The 20,943-nt window shown below is 45.7% G+C and overlaps 1 protein-coding gene and 1 long non-coding RNA gene across 2 annotated transcripts in view; one reads left to right on the forward strand and one right to left on the reverse strand.

The window, feature by feature from the left end:
* PIGL (phosphatidylinositol glycan anchor biosynthesis class L) overlaps positions 1-20,943 on the reverse strand; it is a 153,292-nt gene that overhangs the window by 38,609 nt on the left and 93,740 nt on the right. Inside the window, exon 3 of the mRNA XM_077294243.1 lies at positions 3,036-3,126. Within this exon, the coding sequence (XP_077150358.1) occupies positions 3,036-3,126 (91 nt within the window). The remainder of the gene's footprint in view (positions 1-3,035; positions 3,127-20,943) is intronic.
* LOC143815230 (uncharacterized) lies at positions 13,942-16,121 on the forward strand. The gene is made up of 3 exons (XR_013223705.1): positions 13,942-14,203; positions 15,015-15,138; positions 15,531-16,121. It is a non-coding gene; the product is annotated as an uncharacterized LOC143815230 (long non-coding RNA).

A 20,943-nucleotide genomic window follows, 5' to 3' on the forward strand; every position in this document is an offset into this window, starting at 1 on the left:
TGCAGTCTCTTTACCTCTTTACTGAAGATCTCTGGGTCCTCAGTCCGGAATACGGTTCACCAGGCTGCGCAAGTCCGGCCGGTCCAATGGCACCTCCAGAGTTCTCTTTGCAGGTGGAAATCTGTGCCTTCCTGCTAGCGCTATGTGTTGTGGTCCTCCCCTGCTGTGCTTACGGGATAGTCCCCACAACTGTTGTGTCTGTTTCTGATGTTCCCTCACAACTCGTTCGGATGATGTTCTTCTCCTCCGTCCCTCCCTGATGTTCTGGTTAGGACGGCACCCGTATGACGAGTAGGCTCGGAGCTCTTCCGGGACCCTAGAGTCGCCCCTCTCCTAGTGCGCCCCCCATGTCTTCATAGGTGATGTATGTGAGACAGCCCGCCTGAGGCTGACTGTCCTGCCGTGGTTTGAAGTATTGCTTGGAGCTAGATATATAAATACTTCCTCGGCGTTCCGGCCGCCGGTTGTGCGCCTCAGTAGGATGTTGCCTCGGTCTTACAGCACGACTCCTACTGGTATTTCTCCTCTTGCTTTGATCTCGTTTCTCACTCAGCACAATATATCTCGCTTCTAATCCTTTCTTAGGGCACCGCCGCTATGCTGAGCAGGCACGGTCCCGTGACGTTCTTTCTTGTAGCCAGGCCTCTGTCAGGGTCCCAACCGAATCTTTCCCCACAACACCCTCTGCCACAAGGTGTTGCCTGGTTCAACCCAGTCAGCTTTCTCTCCTAACTTCCTGCCTGACCCCCAGTTTTACCCACAGTGGTGAGGAGTGGCCTAATAAATAGCACCCTTAGCTCCCCCTGGAGGCTCGACTGTGAAATGTATTGGTGTATGTGATACCTGGTCAGATGAATTCCTTCAGTGCCATCAGACGTACCATAGCCCCCCTTAGCGGCGGAGCCACAGTACTGCAACGACCAGGACTCTGGGGCGCTGCACACGCAGACGAAGTCCGCAGAATTACCGAATGCACGCAGACGAAGTCCGCAGAATTACGGAATGCACGCAGACGAAGGCTGCAGAATTACCGAATGCATGCAGACGAAGGCTGCAGAATTACCGAATGCATACAGGCGAAGGCTGCAGAATTACCGAATGCACGCAGACGAAGGCTGCAGAATTACCGAATGCATGCAGACAAAGGCTGCAGAATTACAGATTGAATGCAGACGAAGGCTGCAGAATCAGCGAATGCATGCAGACGAAGGCTGCAGAATTACAAAATGCATGCAGACGAAGGCTGCAGAATTACAGAATGCATGCAGACGAAGGCTGCAGAATTACAGAATGCATGCAGACGAAGGCTGCAGAATTACAGAATGCATGCAGATGAAGGATGCAGTATTACCGAATGCACGCAGACGTAGGCCGCAGAAGTACCGAATGCATGCAGCCGGGGGATAAGATTTGGTACACTCTCATCAGCTCTGTAATAGGCAGTGGATCTCCATCTCTGAAAAGTCAGACAATAGTCATACAGTATCATCTCCTTGTTATCATGCCACAAAAGTGCCCGCTTATGACTAGAATAAAGGTTATTTGGCATTACATACTCTGGTATCCTCAGATACAATACAGTAGCGATACACAGATGCATAGGACCCAACTTAAAGGGTTAAAAATTGTGAGCTTCCAAAATATCTTATTAAACTTGTCTGAATTATGGCATGACTGGACTTAAAGGGTAATTCCATCTCCAAGATCCTAGCCCTATATGTAGTAGGTGTAATAATAATATCAGCAAACACTTCCAGTTAGAAATTTGAATAAAAGAACCCAGAAAAAAGTAAAATAAATTAAATCAGTAAAATAACCACTATTAAAACTATTAAAATAAAATACAGCTATATACAAAGAAATACAAGGAGTACAAAAATACCCATATAAAATATATTAATATTGTAGTACTTGTTTTTAAATAATCAGTAAAAAAAAATTATTATAAAAATTGATAAAATGGACAACAGTAATCGCAGTGAAGAACACAAACAAAAATCTGACACTACTACAATTGTATATGGACCGGGAATACAAAGACCATAATAATCTCCATAATGCAATATTATACTATAGATGTATCAATATAGCAGCACTATCATAGCACTAAAAAATTTTTTTTTATGATACTATGGATTTAATTAGGCTAAAAACGTATTGCTGTCACAGCTGTGCACAGCCCCTTGAGAAAGCCCACGCGAAACACGCGTCGGGGCTGCTTGGTCTGACTACTTCTAAGGACTGATTTGGGTGAGATCTTTTTTCAATGCTAGATTTATATTATATTTTATGGTGTTTATGGTGTGACAGCTGTAACAGCAATACGTTTTTTAGCCTAATTAAATCCATAGTATCATCAAAACATTTTCATGATTACGACCACTAGCAACTAGCTGTCACTATATCAGTGGTCGTAACCACAGACACCTAAGGTCCTGCAATGCCTGCACATGAGGAGAGAGACATAGCGAATCAGAAAAACTATACTACATTTCTAATTGGAGGTATTTGCGATTATTATTATTATTACACCTACTACATATTGGGATAGCATCTTGGAGATGGGAATACCCCCTTAACTTACAAAAACTGTATAGAAAATACTGTGTAATGCTTCATCTACACTGGGGGGGCACTGTAGGGCCCTAAGTTATAGTATGGAGCTGCAGCTACAGAACCCCTGTGGTCACCACTTGAAGACAAGGTTTTAACAAAGAAAATACTGTACTGTACTGTGAATAATGGAGACTACAAACTCTATTATTTTAGATTCCCAATAATCCCTTTAAAAGGATACCCTCACAATTGTAAATCAATCCCTATCTATATAAAGGGGGATAACTCCCATATCACTATGAGTCTGACTGATGGGAACCCCAGAATGGAGCAGAGGTGTGCATGCTGGGCCCCTGCTCCATTTATTGTCTATATATTTGTAAAAATACCAAAATAAAGGTTATATATATATATATATATATATATATATATATATATATATATATATATATATATATATATGGGTCACCTTTACTCACCAGATCAATGTTCTTCTTTTGAATGTGATTTAATATAAGAGAAGAGAGAAGACGTTCATCCCACTTCACTGAGGGACTGTCCGGCAGGTCCCTGGAAAAGCAAAAATAAAATAATTTTTTAATCAGTAACATTGGGGTGATAAATAGTGATGAGCGACTGTGCTCCGATAAGGTGTTACCCATGCTCGGGTGCTGTGTCTTCCCCGTGCTCGAAAAATATGTTTGAGTCCCAACGGCTGCATGTCTCATGGCTGTTCAACAGCCGCAACACATGTAGGGACTGCCTGTTCGTTAGGACAGCAGCAAGACGTGCAGGGATTGCCTGTTTATTAGGACAGCCGCGAGACATGCAGGGATTGCCTGTTTATTAGGACAGCCGCGAGACATGCAGGGATTGCCTGTTTATTAGGACTGCCGCAACACATGGAGGGATTGCCTGTTTGTTAGGACAGCCGCGAGACATGCAGGGATTGCACAGGGATTCCCACAGGTATGCATTGACTTTTCCCAGCTCTCCCTGGCTCCTGAATGTCTCTGTATATTGCATTGATTTTCCATGGTATGCATTGACTTTTCCCAGCTCTCCCTGGCTCCTGAATGTCTCTGTATATTGCATTGATTTTCCATGGTATGCATTGACTTTTCCCAGCTCTCCCTGGCTCCTGAATGTCTCTGTATATTGCATTGATTTTCCATGGTATGCATTGACTTTTCCCAGCTCTCCCTGGCTCCTGAATGTCTCTGTATATTGCATTGATTTTCCATGGTATGCATTGACTTTTCCCAGCTCTCCCTGGCTCCTGAATGTCTCTGTATATTGCATTGATTTTTCTATGCCTACCCTGGATCTGAGTGTCTTGGTGCAGCACATATAATCCTTTTAGTATGCTTTCTTACCTATCAGCCTGTTTCCATGACCTGTTTCATGTATCTTCATTGTGTTTTTCTGGCATCTCTCTGAGTGGTCACTCCAACCCCCCCCCCCTCTCTTTATGACCTCTGCCTAAAGGCCCCGTCTCACATAGCGAGATCGCTAGCGAGATCGCAGCTGAGTCACAAGTTTTGTGATGCAGCAGCGACCTCAGTAGCGATCTCGCTATGTGTGACACGTACCAGCGACCAGGCCCCTGCTGTGAGATCGCTGGTCGTGTTGGAATGGCCTGGGCCGTTTTTTGGTCGTTGAGGTCCCGCTGACATCGCTGAATCGGTGTGTGTGACACCGATCCAGCGATGTCTTCACTGGTAACCAGGGTAAACATCGGGTTACTAAGCGCAGGGCCGCGCTTAGTAACCCGATGTTTACCCTGGTTACCAGCGTAAATGTAAAAAAAACCAAACAGTACATACTCACCATCTGATGTCCGTCAGGTCCCTTGCCGTCTGCTTCCCACACTGACTGAGCGCCGCAAAGTGAAAGTGAAAGTACAGCACAGCAGTGACGTCACTGCTGCGCTCTGCTCTCACTGTACGGCGGCTCAGTCAGAGCAGGAAGCAGACGGCAAGGGACCTGACGGACATCAGATGGTGAGTATGTACTGTTTGTTTTTTTTGGTAACCAGGGTAAACATCGGGTTACTAAGCGCGGCCCTGCGCTTAGTAACCCGATGTTTACCCTGGTTACCCGGGTGCTGCAGGGGGACTTCGGCATCGTTGAAGACAGTTTCAACGATGCCGAAGTCGTTCCCCTGATCGTTGGTCGCTGGAGAGAGCTGTCTGTGTGACAGCTCCCCAGCGACCACACAATGACTTACCAACGATCACGGCCAGGTCGTATCGCTGCTCGTGATCGTTGGTAAATCGCTATGTGAGACGGGGCCTGGGGATATATTCACATGCAGGCGTCTGCTACAGACGCAGTCTGCTGCATTTCATCTTTTAACTTCCATCTTTTTAATTATGACTTTGAATTAGACTGAATTGGACTGGAATTGACTGGAAGGTATCAGAACACCAAACCACTACAATGTTTCGGTTTCTTTTCTCTTTCACCCCCGTACTACTTTCCTTCTTACAATCTCCTGCAATCCCTCCACCTAGTAAGGAACTGGTCATTTCTTCCTCCATCCTCCCCAGCCATCTCACCTTCTCCTCAGAACTGTTCCTCCACATACAATCCTTTTTCTCCAGACACACACGGCCGCATCATGTCCTATCCTGCACCCACTTTCTAACGCTCTGTCTGCTACTCCTCATTGCTGGTGATGTATCCCCAAATCCTGGCCCTCCTCAACACATCCCCACACTCATTTTTAACCCCCTACCTCGATCCTCCGCACGTTTTCTCAACCATGACAACCTCATACCCATTCATCCAGCCCCCACTCCCCCGGTCCCCTTACCTGGAGCACTATGGAACGCACGCTCCGTCTGCAACAACCTGCCATTTATCCATGACCTCTTCATCACCAACAAACTCTCCTTCCTTGGCATCACGGAAACCTGGCTCACCCCCTCTGACTCGGCCTCTCCAGCTGCGCTTTCCTACGGCGGTCTCCACCTCTCTCACACCTCTCGCTGCACCAACAAACGTGGTGGAGGGGTTGGCTTGCTCCTGTCCGACACCTGCTCCTTCACTCCAATCCCGCTACCACCCTCCGCTACTCATCCCTCATTTGAGGTGCACTCCATCCGCATCTATTCCCCCTCCAACCTCCAGCTGGCTGTCATCTACCGCCCCCCAGAACTAGCCATCTCCACCTTTCTCGACCACTTCACCACATGGCTACTTCATTTCCTCTCTGTTGACATCCCCACTATCATCATGGGTGATTTCAACATCCCCATTGACACTTCCACCTCAGCTGCCTCTAAACTTTTATCACTGACTGCCTCCTTTGGCCTCACTCAATGGTCCTCTGAGGCCACTCGCAAAGATGGCCACACGCTGGACCTCATCTTCACCCGCCTCTGCTCCCTTACTAATCTCACTAATTCACCCCTTTCCCTGTCTGACCACAACCTACTGACATTCTCTTCCCTCTCCTCTCCTAGTGTGCAACCCTCACTCCACAAACTCCCTCGCAGAGTCCCTTCTCCCTCTTACCGACATAGCCTCCCTTCATGACACAAATGCTGCTGCTGCTTTTTATAACACCACAATAACAGCAACACTCAATTCGGCCGCCCAGCTCATGCATAGCAAAACTCGTACAATTAACAGGCAGTCTTGGCTGACCAGCCTGACCAAAGAATTGAGACGGGCTTCTAGGATCGCTGAGCGGAGATGGAAGCGATCCCGCTCTGCCGAGCACTTCACTGCATACAAGTAGTCCCTCGCCAGCTTCAAGTCCGTGCTCACTGCCGCAAAACAAACTTACTTCTCATCTCTCATATCCTCCCTGTCTCACAACCCTAAACAGCTTTTCAACACTTTCAATTCTCTACTCAGTCCCCCTGCGCACCCCCTCCCTCCCCTCTCATTTCTGCTGAAGACTTCGCCTCTTTCTTTAAACAGAAGATCAATACGATCAGAGAAAGCTTTGGCCCACAGCGCCCACTGCCCCTCTTAGTTGCTCACCCCTGCTCCTCCAAAACCAGCTTCTCCACCATGACAGAAGATCAGCTCTCCACCCTCCTGTCAAGATCACACCTCACCACATGCACGCTCGACCCGCTCCTGTCCCACCTCATCCCTAACCTTTCCACGGTCTTCATCCCAACCCTAACGCACCTCTTCAACCTCTCACTCACAACAGGTGTCTTCCCCTCATCCTTCAAACATGCCAAGATCACACCCATCCTCAAAAAGCCGTCCCTCGACCCATCCTCTGTGTCTAGCTATCGCCCGATATCTCTTCTCCCTTATGCCTCCAAATTGCTGGAGCAACATGTCCATCTTGAACTGTCCTCCCACCTCTCCTCCTGCTCCCTCTTTGATCGGTTACAATCTGGCTTCCGTTCCCATCACTCAACTGAAACTGCCCTAACTAAAGTGACCAATGACCTACTAACCGCCAAGAGCAAGCAACACTACTCTGTCCTCCTTCTCCTGGACCTGTCTTCTGCCTTTGACACTGTGGACCACTCCCTTCTGCTACAAGTCCTCTCATCTCTTGGCATCACAGACTTGGCCCTTTCCTGGATCTCGTCATATCTGACAGACCGGACATTCAGCGTCTCCCTCCCCCACACCACCTCCTCACCTCGCCCCTTGTCAGTCGGTGTTCCTCAAGGCTCTGTTCTAGGGCCCCTACTCTTCTCCATCTACTCCTTCGGTCTGGGACAGCTCATAGAATCCCACTGTCTGCAGTACCATCTCTATGCTGACGACACGCAGATCTACCTATCCGGACCTGACCTCACCTCCTTACTCGCCAAAATCCCACACTGCCTGTCTGCTATTTCAGCCTTCTTTTCTGCTCGCTTTCTACAACAGAACATGGACAAAACAGAATTCATCATCTTTCCCCCATCTCACTCTACCCCTCCACCAGACCTATCCATCAATGTCTGCTCACTTTCCTCAGTCCCACACGCCCGGTGCCTCGGGGTGATCCTCGACTCTGCCCTCTCTTTCAAGCCACATATCCAAGCCCTTGCCTCCTCCTGCCGCCTCAAACTCAAAAACATTTCCCGGATCCGCACATTCCTTGACCGCGACACCGCAAAGACACTAGTGCAAGCCCTTATCATCTCCCGCCTCGACTACTGCAACCTCCTACTCTCTGGACTCCCCTCTAGCACTCTGGCACCACTCCAATCCATCCTACACTCTGCTGCCCAACTAATCTACCTGTCTCCCCGCTATTCTCCAGCCTCTCCCCTGTTGTGTATCCGCTTTTTGGGCTCCCCTGGTGGTTGCTGGTGGTACTGGTGACTTGTTTGCACTTTGCTGTTTCTGTTCACCTGCTTCCATCAGTGTTTGGGAGTTTCCTATTTAGCCTTGCTCTCCAGTCATTTCCTTGCCGGTCATCATTGTAACCAGAGCCTTTCGGTTGCATGTTCCTGCTACTAGTCTGCTGATCATCCAGATCGCCCTGGCGGTTCTTGTGAGGGTTCGGTGCCCCCTCCTTAAGGGGAGGGTACTGTTGTGTATCCGCTTTTTGGGCTCCCCTGGTGGTTGCTGGTGGTACTGGTGACTTGTTTGCACTTTGCTGTTTCTGTTCACCTGCTTCCATCAGTGTTTGGGAGTTTCCTATTTAGCCTTGCTCTCCAGTCATTTCCTTGCCGGTCATCATTGTAACCAGAGCCTTTCGGTTGCATGTTCCTGCTACTAGTCTGCTGATCAGCTAAGTGGACTCTTAGTCCTTATCGTTTTTGTACTTTTGTCCAGTTTACAGTTTTGTCATTTTCTGTGGCTGGAAGCTCTTGTGGGCTGAAATTGCCACTCCTGTGTGATGAGTTGACACAGGAGTCTTAAAGTAATTTCAGGATGGTTTTTGGAAGGGTTTTCAGTTGACCGTGAAGTCCTCTTTTGTATCCTTCTGCTATCTAGTAAGTGGACCTCTCTTTGCTAAATCTACTTTCATACTGTGTATGTCATTTCCTCTGAAATCACCGTTAATATATGTGGGGGGCTGCTATCATCTTTGGGGAATTTCACTAGAGGTAAGCCAGGTCTGTTCCTTCCTCTACCAGGCGTAGTTAGTTCTCCGGCTGGCGCGTGGCATCTAGGAAGTCGTAGGTATGCTCCCTGGCTACTATTAGTTGTGTGGTAGATTTAGCTCACGGTCAGCTCGAGTTTCCATCACCCGAGAGCTCGTCCGTTATTTATATGTTTCTGATGTTCCCTTGCCATTGGGAACCATGACACTTCCCTATGCCAAGCCCTTCACTGGCTTCCTATCGCCCAGAGACTCCAGTTCAAAACCCTCACAATGACCTACAAAGCCATCCACAACCTATCTCCTCCATACATCTGTGACATGATCTCCTGGTACCTACCAACACGCAACCTCCAATCCTCTCATGATCTCCTTCTCTACTCCCCTCTTATCTCTTCTTCCCACAACCGCATCCAAGACTTCTCCTGTGCTTCCCCCATACTCTGGAACTCTCTACCCCAGCACATCAGACTCTCGCCTACCATAGAAACCTTCAAAAAGAACCTGAAGACTCACCGCTTCCGACAAGCCTACAGCCTGCAGTGATCCTGAACCTACTGAACCGCCGCACAACCAGCTCTGCCCTCTCCTAGTGTATCATCACCCGTCCCCTGCAGACTGAGCCCTCGCGGGCAGGGTCCTCCCTCCTTATGTACCCGTATGCCTTGTTTTTTGCTCATGTTTAATGTATTTGTCTATATTTGCCCCATATTTCACATGTAAAGCGCCGTGGAATAAATGGCGCTATAAAAATATATAATAATAATAATTGCCTGTTTATTAGGACAGCCGCGAGACATGCAGGGATTGCCTGTTTATTAGGACAGCTGCGGGACATGGAAGGATTGCCTGTTTATTAGGACAGCCGCAACACATGGAGGAATTGCCTGTTTATTAGGTCAGCGACGAGACATGCAGCTGCGGGGACTCAAACATATTATTCGAGCACGCCGAAGACACTCAGCACCCGAGCACGTTCGCTCATCACTAGTGATAAAGCGTAATAATAGTGATGTACACACATGGATTGCCTGTTTATTAGGACAGCCGCAAGACATGCAGGGATTGCCTGTTTATTAGGACAGCCGCGAGACATGCAGGGGTTACCTGTTTGTTAGGACAGCCGTGAGACATGCAGGGATTGCCTGTTTATTAGGACAGCCGCGAGACATGCAGGGGTTACCTGTTTGTTAGGACAGCCGTGAGACATGCAGGGATTGCCTGTTTATTAGGACAGGCGCAACACATGGAGGGATTGCCTGTTCGTTAGGATAGCCGCAACACATGGAGGGATTGCCTGTTTATTAGGACAGCTGCGAGACATGCAGGGATTGCCTGTTTATTAGGACAGCCGCGAGACATGCAGGGATTGCCTGTTTATTAGGACAGCCGCGGGACATGGAAGGATTGCCTGTTTATTAGGACAGCCGCAACACATGGAGGAATTGCCTGTTTATTAGGACAGCGACGAGACATGCAGCTGCGGGGACTCAAACATATTATTCGAGCACGCGAAGACACTCAGTTAGCACCCGATCACGTTCGCTCATGACTAGTGATAAAGCGTAATAATAGTGATATACACACATGGAGAAAATTGTTAGTACCTTCTGCTAAAGTAAGAAAAACCCACAATAATCAATGAAATAACTTGACACTGAAAAGTAATTTTCTATTCAAATTTACTGAAATATCAACTATTGAGAATCAGACTTTGCTTATGAAAATGTCCTGGACACAAATGATGGGACCCTTAGAAACTTTTAATAAATCGTTAAAGGTTTAATCCTCGCAGGCTGTGATTCTTTACTGTAAGAGCAGCGAGACTATGGAACTCTCGGCCACAGGATGCCCCGTGCCATCACTGCAGGTGTAAGTATATATCATTACAAGGGTCTCAGCACCGTCCCTTCATATACTGTATCTGTACATGATATGTTATGTCCCAAGTACATTTGGTTGCATCTGGAATATAGGGTGCGATTTTATCACCTAAAATGTCTTTCCGGACAATGGTCGCTGATCTATACACGCCACATACTTTTAATAAATCATTTGTTAGTGCCGACGAGCAGGTGACATGATCCTGTTCGGCTTTGAATAGTTGTGTTTGCATGTATTGGACAGACACTCGTTAGTTTTGCAAAACATCTGAAGTTCTACACATCTCACTTGGGTAATTCGATATTCCAGGGGCAAAAACTGCAATTTTTGAAAATTTGCCAATGAACTCGGCTTCTAAACTGTCAGAAATGATGAACAATATTGAGCCCATCATCTCCCAACCCCTTTTATTCTTCGCTCTACCTACAATAATATATTTAAAAAATCCCAGGAGATTGTTGTTGTTCTGTAGTAGAATTACATTTTTATTTTTGGGGGGGCTTTACTTTTCACTAAGGCCTGGGCGATTTTTCATTTTTGTGCTTTTTCTTTTTGATCCCCAGTGCGTTGATGCCACTGGTCTGAATGGTTAATCAATCAAGAAGACCTCATCAGGAAGCCAAGAGAATGGGGAGTGGTGACCTTCTGAAGCTGGAGAACAAACCTTTAATACAATACTATTAACAATAATTAAATACCAGTAATTGAAAATGTATGTAAAATGTGTATATTATTTGCACAAATGTCATTTCTATGCAAATCCAGACATGAAGGTTTCTTATGAATAATTTTTGGCGGTTCCAATATGTTCTGTGTTGAATTTTCATCTGTTTTTTGTATCCATGTTTCCGTTTTTTGCCATCAATGTGTAAGCCGTCTATCATATCGTTTTATCATATGAGAAAAAAACAAACTGGTTTCCTAAGCTTCAACTATAACCAGTCAGGGAAAGACAGACAGCACTAGCACGGACAGCACTAGCACGGACAGCACTAGCACGGACAGCACTAGCACGGACAGCACTGGCACGGACAGCACTGGCAGTGGCACGGACAGCACTGACACGGGCAGCACTAGCACAGGCAGCACTAGCACAGACAGCACTAGCACAGACAGCACTAGCACAGACAGCACTAGCACAGACAGCACTGGCACGGACAGCACTGGCACGGACAGCACTAGCACAGGCAGCACTAGACCAGGCAGCACTAACACGGGCAGCACTAGCACGGACAGCACTAGCACAGGCAACACTAGCACAGGCAACACTAGCACAGGCAACACTAGCACGGACAGCACTAGCACGGACAGCACTAGCACAGGTAGCACTAGAACAGGCAGCACTATCACAGACAGCACTAGCATGGACAGCACTAGCACGGACAGCACTAGCACGGACAGCACTAGCACAGGCAGCACTAGCACAGGTAGCACTAGCACGGGCAGCACTAGCACGGACAGCACTAGCACGGACAGCACTAGCACGGACAGCACTAGCACGGACAGCACTAGCACGGACAGCACTAGCACGGGCAGCACTAGCACGGGCAGCTCTAGCACGGGCAGCACCTGCATGGGCAGCACTAGCACAGACAGCACTAGCACAGACAGCACTAGCACAGACAGCACTAGCACAGGGCTAGGATACCTTCCATATATAATCTAATTTTTGTACTGACCCACTTGGGAGAGTTCTGACACAAAATGGTCCAGAATTAGATAGGCCTGTGAATATCCCCATATATTGTGAAAAGTAATGACAGCATAAGTACGACAAGCGCTGATGTGTGACTGAGCGCTCACAGTCTACATAAAGAGCAGCAGTTTCTCGTGATGAGTCAATGTGGTCGGATAACGGGTTATCCGAGCATGCTCGGGTACTATCCGAACATCTGGGTGTGCTCGTATATTATATTCGATTCCCCACGGCTGCATGATTCATGGCTGTTAGACAGCCTCAACACATGCGGAGGAGATTGCCTGTTTGTTAAGCAATCCCAACAAGTGTTGCACCTATCTAACAGCCGCGAATCATGCAACCGCAGGGACTCGAACATAATATCTAAGCACACCGAAAATACTCGGCTAACACGTTATCTGAGCAGGTTCGCTCATCACTAGCATTTACCTGTCAGATCCATACAATAAGTCTAGTGCTGCGGTAATTACAATTTAATGTTTGGCTACGGTTGTATTTTTATGTTCTGAACGCTGGACATCACTTTAGGAAATAACACATATATCAAAACATCATAAAAATATGTTCAAGACCAAAAAGCAGTCATATATGGAAAATCCATTTATGGCTGATGGCAGTGTAAACAGAGAACAGCAGTGGTGCGCGCCGGTGCTCGCTACAGACGTCATTATTTGTAGAGCAGAAAGGTCAGTTCTCGCTTGCGTTAGTCACCGCAGTTACCTAATCCAGGGTCATAGCTTCCATTCACTGTATCGCCTCAAAGGCTGAAAGATACAGAAAGACGTTTTCAATATTGCCAAAGACAAAGTATCATCCATAACTCACGAAGACTCAATGGCCGAAGAATCCATCCAGCCATAATTCCCAATTACGGTGACGTTCGCATGATCGGTATCAAGGTCTGAAGATGTAAACCTGCTTAAAGGAGTTGTCAGGTAAAAGCAAGTTATCACCTATCCACAGGAAAGGTAGTAACTTGTAGATCGTAGGGCTCCGACTACTGGGACCCACAATTGGTAGAACTGGGCACTTTTATCTCCCCGCGGCTGCATGTCTCCCGGCTGTTTGACAGACGTAACACATGCAGGGATTACCTTACCTGTTTGCTAGACAATCCCTGCATGTGTTGGGGCTGTCAAACAGTCGCGAGACACGCAGCCGCGGGGACTAAAACATATTATTCGAGTACGCCGAAGTCACTCGGTTAGCACCTGAGCATGCTCAGATAATACCTTATCCGAGAACGTTCGCTCATCACTATTCAACTGTCATTATAAAGCAGTGTCGGTGCCATTTTGTAATAAAGCTGAAGAATGTAAAGCAAATTACTATACTATTCTGAACCCACTAAAACATTTTAACAATGTGCAAAAGAGACCGGCGCTCTGTCTTCCAGTGTATTTCATGAATGAATGATACAAGAACATTTATACACAGAAATGACCAGACAACTGACGCGTTTCAGATATTACATCTCTATAGCTATAAATAAGGAGAAGTACTCTCTGAAACGCGTCAGCTGTCTGCACATTTGTGTCGATATGTGGTCTTATATAATTCATTCATTAAATAAAACTGGATCGTTTTTATAAGGAAGAAGGATTGCCGGTCTCGTAATTTATTTCTACAAGAACATTTACGTTTGTTATTTTACAAGCATGCGTGTTAGAATAAATGTTGCAATCACATAATTTATTTATTATACAAGTCATCATTCATATTTCATATTGCAGCAATGTGCTAGGTTAAATGTGAGGTCACACACAGGGGTGATGTAATAATGATGTGACATCACCGGGTTCTAGACAAGTCGTCAGCAGATGTGATTCTGAAAGTATAGAGAGGAGAGAGCGTCACTTTTGCTGTTACTGAAAAAAAAAAAATGCTTAAACTTTTGTTGATAATTGTTTGGACGTCACATATTTTGAGCCGACCATTACCTCCACATGACGTGGAGCCCGAGAGTGAGAAGGAAGAGCCCACTTACTCTGAAAAACGATTACCGGTATCTTCCGATACTGAGAAAGAGCAGAAAGTAGAGAGTAAGCGTCCTCCATGTGCTTAGAAACTGGGATATTATGCATTACCAACAATATCTAATTAACTTATTCATTTAAGACACAAAGTCAACTAATTGGTGGCTTAAACCTAGACAATTATCATTATACAGCATGAACCAGAATGATACATTTGGATAATTTTTAGACTGTGCAAAAATTAGACTGAATAATATGCCCTGATGTGTGACTGGAAAGGTTCACAATCTCGGGAATCACAACCCAGCACATTGGTATGCCGGTCTACGTGCGACTTTGCCTGGTCCTGTAGCTCAGCCGCATACACTTGATCTATATTATAAATCTCCCTATGGCATAAATCACACGAGCCTCACTGTACATAAAAAGTTACAAATGTTTATATATAAATTGCTCATTTTGAAAAGATCCAACATTACAGTCTGAATTATATCTGCAAATTAAATATCCGAGTGTTCATCACTGGTTCAGTACCTGCCAGGGTGATTTGGGAAGTAGTCGGCTTAATTGGGGCTTTCAGTCTGATCTCGGAGCGCAGTGGACAGACTGACAGCATCTCTCCCGCCCCGAGTGTGACAGCCTCATAGAAATACATGAAGCCGCCATGCTTAGATCAGGATACCTGTGGCCAGTCCATGAATTACCAGTCAGGACAGATTTGCACAGACATATGCATGAGCCCTTAGTTTGAAGTATAAAAAGAAAAAAACAAAAACATTTCCCAACTTTACCTCGAAAGGTAAAAATCAGTCACAGGACGGCTAAAAGTCTCAGTGCGGCCCAGGCCTAATGGTAACATGGATACTGTTTGTCGTAGGGATCCGGAGATCGTTGTCATCTGATCTACAAGAATGGAGTGAACATGTGCTGAACGCCCCGAGAGCAGTGATCGCTGGTCTGCCGTTCCTCATCATCTTCTTCGCCATCCTTTGTTTTTGCACGTATGTAGTATTTCAGTGGTCTAAAACCCTGACTTCAGGAACTAACTCCCCCTGAGTTGTAAGTCCTCATTACTGATGTCATGATATAGAGAGAAAACATATAGTGTCACCCTCCAGGCAGCACATTCTTCCATTATATCTCTCTCATATATATATACACACACACACACACACTAGCATGTAAAAGTTTAGGCACCCCTGGTCAAAATTACTGTTATTGTGAACAGTTAAGCAAGTTGAAAATGAAATGATCTCTAAAAGGACTAAAGTTACAGATGACACATTTACTTTGTATTTTAGGGAACACAGGAACTTTGACCAGGGGTGCCCAAACTTTTACATTCCACTGTATACACACACACACGTAGTATAATAACTTTGTTTTATTGCAGATGCCTGGATCCAGAAGAGACATAACACCAACAGGAAGCTGCAGACATTTAAAGGGCTATTGATCCAATTTTTCTATGTGGGCTACCGGTTTGATGGTTGGCACCCAAAATTTGCCTGCTCCAATCCATCATTAGCGGCCGATGCTGATGTCTCCTGACATGCGCTCTCATAGAAATGGTTTCTCTATAAAACTCCTCACCAGGAGCAGCTTCTACCCGGTAATGTCCTCCCGGCTGCAGACATGTCTTCTCTACACTATCGCAGCTGGATGTCCTACCTTCTCCATTCCCCACATTCAGCAAAGCCCGAACACAGGTGGTATCTGACCGGACCCAAATTCAAGGAGAATCCCCCAAATAACACTATTGTCATGTCTTACTCCTGGTACTAGAGACTTAGAAGTCGCAATATATACTGTACTCATGTGTACCTATGTGATGTATTCCCCCACAAAGAGTTATCTGTGACTTATATACTACAATATAAAATTCTTATATTGTTATAATTGCCTCTAACTTTATCATTTTGAATGGGCATTAATATCATCCATATATCACGAATTAATCGGCCATTTATGAAAATAAACTCAATATTTCCTATTAAATGGGCTGTGCAGTGATAACTTGCTGGGACACACAGTGATCGCCAGAACGGGGAATGTCTTATCCCAGATCGGGGAATGTCTTATCCCAGATCGGGGAATGTGTTATCCCAGATCCTTCATCATTGCTCCATTCATTCTTAGTGGGGCTGCCAAAAAAGCCAAGCGTAGCACTGCGTAGCCCCATAGGGTATGAATGGAAAACAGGTTGAGCCTCATTCGGCACACTGCAATAACCAGAGCAGACATCAGGGGAACGGAGGAAGGTGAATAGTTTTTTTTTCTATGGTCAGTACTTGAAGGTGACATGATGCCTTGTGGGGACATCATAGTGAGTGTGTCTGTCTGTCTTTGCAGGGCTATCAAACTGTGTGTGGGGGTCCCCATACTGAGGTGGGGGCCCTTATACTGAGTGGAGGGCTGCGGGCGCTATCATAATGTGTGTGGGGGCCCTCAAACTGCATGTTGCGGCTTTAGGAGACGTAATACTTTGTGGAGGGCATCATATAGTGTGTAGGGGCCCTCATATTATGTAGAGGGCTATGCTGGCCCTCATACTGCATGTTGCGGCTGTAGGAGACATCATATTGTGTGTGGGGGCTCTCATACTATGTGGTGAGCAGTGGGTAACATTATACTGTGTGTGGGGGCCCTCATATTATGTAGAGGGCTATGCTGGCCCTCATACTGCATGTTGCGGCTGTAGGAGACATCATATTGTGTGTGGGGGCTCTCATACTATGTGGTGAGCAGTGAGTGACATTATGTTGTGTGTGGGGTCCCTCACACTGCCTTTTGGATTTGTGGGGGACATCATATTAAGTGGATGAGCCATGGGGACCATCATACTGTGCATAGAGGGCTTTGGGTCCTCCATGCTATAAATAGGGGAGCTGTGGGGCTATCATACTGTGTGGAGGACACTTAGGGGCACCATACTGTGAGAGAAATTATGCTATGTTGGGATTACTGTGGAGGTTGCATACTTTGCTGGAGGTACTGCGATGTCATCATAATGTGCGTGATGGGGGACTGTCCGGGAATTCACTATGAGTGTATCAAGCAGTATGGAGGGCATTATATTCTACACGGGTATATAAGTAGTGATTGAGAACACTAAGGAGCTTAAGTATTGGCATAATTTCTGTGTACCTGCCACAATACATGTCCCTCTCCCTGATTTTCAAAGTTGCAAGGTATGACTCCACCAAATTTTTATTTTTGTGGGGAGAGGGTGATGGTGGGTGTAGGGGGCATTTAGGATAGGTGAACTTGTTCTAGCCAGGCAAACCCCTTTACTGTAAGCAGCACCAACATCAGATCTCTGTTATAGCTTATAGTGGAAAGTCCTGATTGAGGTGAACCCCAATATGTCATCCATGTGCTATGCCCTAGTAGGACATATGGACAGGACTGTCTTCACAAGGCACCATCTTTATTAACTTCACTAATCAAGGAGGCCGGTGAATAGGTTTGATAACTCTTATAATATTGAAAATTATAAATTTTACAAAAAAAAATTCCCACGCTGTAGTTCATATGAGTTTATGCCAGCAGGCGTCGCAGCACAGCAAGTCTAGGTAGCTACGTTCCCCTGCTTTCCATTCATTCCCCACTTTTTACAGGCAGGAGCACAGCTGCATTAGCAGGCTCCTGCTTGTAAAATTATTTAACCCCTTCTGATGGATTTACATCGTGGGACTTGACTGTAACGCCGGAGAGGTATGGGATATGGTTGTTTTTTTATTTTAACTTTGTTTCAGGTGACAAGGGTCTTCAATTGGATTGAGCGTTTAATAAACTATTACAACACCCTGTGTCTTTATTTCATTACAATACTTTTTTCCTAATGTGTGTGTGTTTTATTAACCATTTACTACTATTGGATTAATAATGGATAGGTGTCTTATTGACGCCTCTCCATTATTAACCTGGCTTAATGTCACCTTACAATAGCAAGGTGACATTAACCCTTTTGGGAAGAGAGAGGCCAAGTGCCAGAATAAGCGCATCTTACAGATGTGCCTTTTCTGGGGTGGCTGGGGGCAGATGTTTTTAGCCAGAGGGGGCAATAACCATGGACCCTCTCTAGGCTATAAATATCTGCCCTCAGTCACTGGCTTTACCACTCTGGCGGAGAAAATTGCGCAAGAGCCCACGCCAGTTTTTACCGCGATTTAACCCTTTATTTTAACAGCTAGAGTCCCCAAATTTTGCACACATACACTTCTAACATTAGTAGTGAGGAATATGTAAAGAAATAAGGGATATGAAATGGTTTACTGTATGCAAACCATGTCTCATATCCTGTCGGGTTTGGAAAGGAGATAGCAAAAGCCGGCAAATGAACTACCGGCTTTTCTGCTATCTAACGCTATATGAAATATAAATATATATGTGTCTCAATGATGTCACACGGATAATTTGCTGCGAGGAAATCGCATCCTCGCACTGCACATGGATCACTGTTTTGTAAACATTTGTGCGATTCTCGTCTGTGTAAAACGGACCATATTTTTATACGTTGTGTGTGATCCTGGCCTTAGTAACACACTACGCCGTCATGGATTAAAATCCTGCAGAGCATGCAAGGTCCCAATGCTCACACCAGCACATGTCCAGGCAAATTTGAAGTTTGCCAATGACCATCTGAATGATCCAGAGGAGGCATGGAAGAAGGTTGTGTGATCAAATGAGACCAAAATAGAACTTTTTAGTATAAACTCCTTTCGCCGTGTTTGGAAGAAGAAGAAGGATGAGTATAAACCCAAGAAGACCGTCCCAACAGTGAAGCATGGCGGGGTCATCATACTTTGGGGAGGCTTTTCTACAAAGTGGACAGGAGGACTGCATCGTATTGAAGGGAGGATGGATGGGGTCATGTATCATGACATTTTGGCCAACACCCTCCTTCCCTGCGGCAGTGTGTTAATGTTTCTGTACCAAATATTAAGTTCTGTTTTTCTATTGTATCAAATACTTATTTCATGCAATAAAATGCAAATTAATTATGTAAAAATCATACAATGGGATTTTCTGGATTTTTTTTTTTAGATTCTGTCTCTTAACAGACCGGACATTCAGCGTCTCCCACTCACACACCACCTCCTCACCTCGCCCCCTCTCTGTCGGAGTCCCACAAGGTTCAGTCCTTGGGCCCCTGCTCTTCTCCATTTACACCTTTGGCCTGGGACAGCTCATAGAATCTCATGGCTTTCAGTATCACCTCTATGCTGATGACACACAGATCTACATCTCTGGACCAGATATCACCTCCCTACTAACGAGAATCCCTCAATGTCTGTCCACTATTTCATCCTTCTTCTCCGCTAAATTTCTGAAACTTAACATGGACAAAACAGAATTCATCATCTTTCCCCCATCTCACGTGACCCCCCCAACGAACCTATCCATTACAGTAAATGGCTGCCCACTCTCCCCAGTCCCACAAGCTCGCTGCCTCGGGGTTATCCTTGACGCTGATCTCTCCTTCAAACCACATATCCAAGCCCTTTCCACTTCCTGCCGACTTCAACTCAAAAATATTGCACGAATCCGTTCATTCCTCAACCAAGAATCTGCAAAAACCCTAGTCCATGCCCTCATCATCTCTCGTCTTGACTACTGCAACCTCCTGCTCTGTGGCCTCCCCTCAAACACTCTCGCACCCCTCCAATCTATTCTAAACTCTGCTGCCCGACTAATCCACCTGTCCCCCCGCTATTCTCCGGCCTCTCCCCTCTGTCAATCCCTTCACTGGCTCCCCATTGCCCAGAGACTCCAGTACAAAACCCTAACCATGACATACAAAGCCATCCACAACCTGTCTCCTCCATACATCTGTGACCTCATCTCCCGGTACTTTCCTACACGCAACCTCCGATCCTCACAAGATCTCCTTCTCTACTCCCCTCTTATCTCCTCTTCCCACAATCGTATACAAGATTTCTCTCGCGTATCACCCCTACTCTGGAACCCTCTACCACAACACATCAGACTCTCGCCCACCATCGAAACCTTCAAAAAGAATCTGAAGACCCACCTCTTCCGACAAGCCTACAACCTGCAGTAACCACCGATCGACCAAACCACTGCACGACCAGCTCTATCCTCACCTACTGTATTCTCACCCATCCCTTGTAGATTGTGAGCCCTCGCGGGCAGGGTCCTCTCTCCTCCTGTACCAGTTATGACTTGTATTGTTCAAGATTATTGTACTTGTTTTTATTATGTATACCCCTCCTCACTTGTAAAGCGCCATGGAATAAATGGCGCTATAACAATAAATAATAATAATAATAATAATAATAATTATAGTTGAAGTATACCTACAATATAAATTACAGACCTCTCCATTCTTTTTAGATGGGAAAACTTGCAAAATCTTCAGTGTATCAAATACATATTTTCTCCACAATAGATAGAGTGACCCTAGAGTCTGGAATGTTAATAAGACTGATAAAACCATGCTTTCTGTGAAACTGTATGAATATGTAAAAGAGCCTAGAGAAATTAGAATTGAGAATATTCTTACAGGACAAAGCATGGCGTGCCAGTGTCAGACCGATGTGCTTGGTTTCCTCAAAAATACTGAAGTAAGATTTATTTTGGGAACAATTTCAAGTGAAAAACGTTTAGGCATTATGGGAATGGAATGGGGTCAGGAAGGATACATTAATATTAGGTGTGACAAGCTGAAGAAAGGCCTGAGGGTCTCTGCCGGAGTCTGCTGACTGTTCTGTCTATAGGAGAGAGACAGAGACAGATAAAGGTCACTTCAGTTCACTGGACCCCTACAGCTGAAAGCCCAA

This window comes from Ranitomeya variabilis, chromosome 3, assembly GCF_051348905.1.
Source record: "Ranitomeya variabilis isolate aRanVar5 chromosome 3, aRanVar5.hap1, whole genome shotgun sequence".
In the NCBI taxonomy this organism is placed as follows: domain Eukaryota; kingdom Metazoa; phylum Chordata; class Amphibia; order Anura; family Dendrobatidae; genus Ranitomeya; species Ranitomeya variabilis.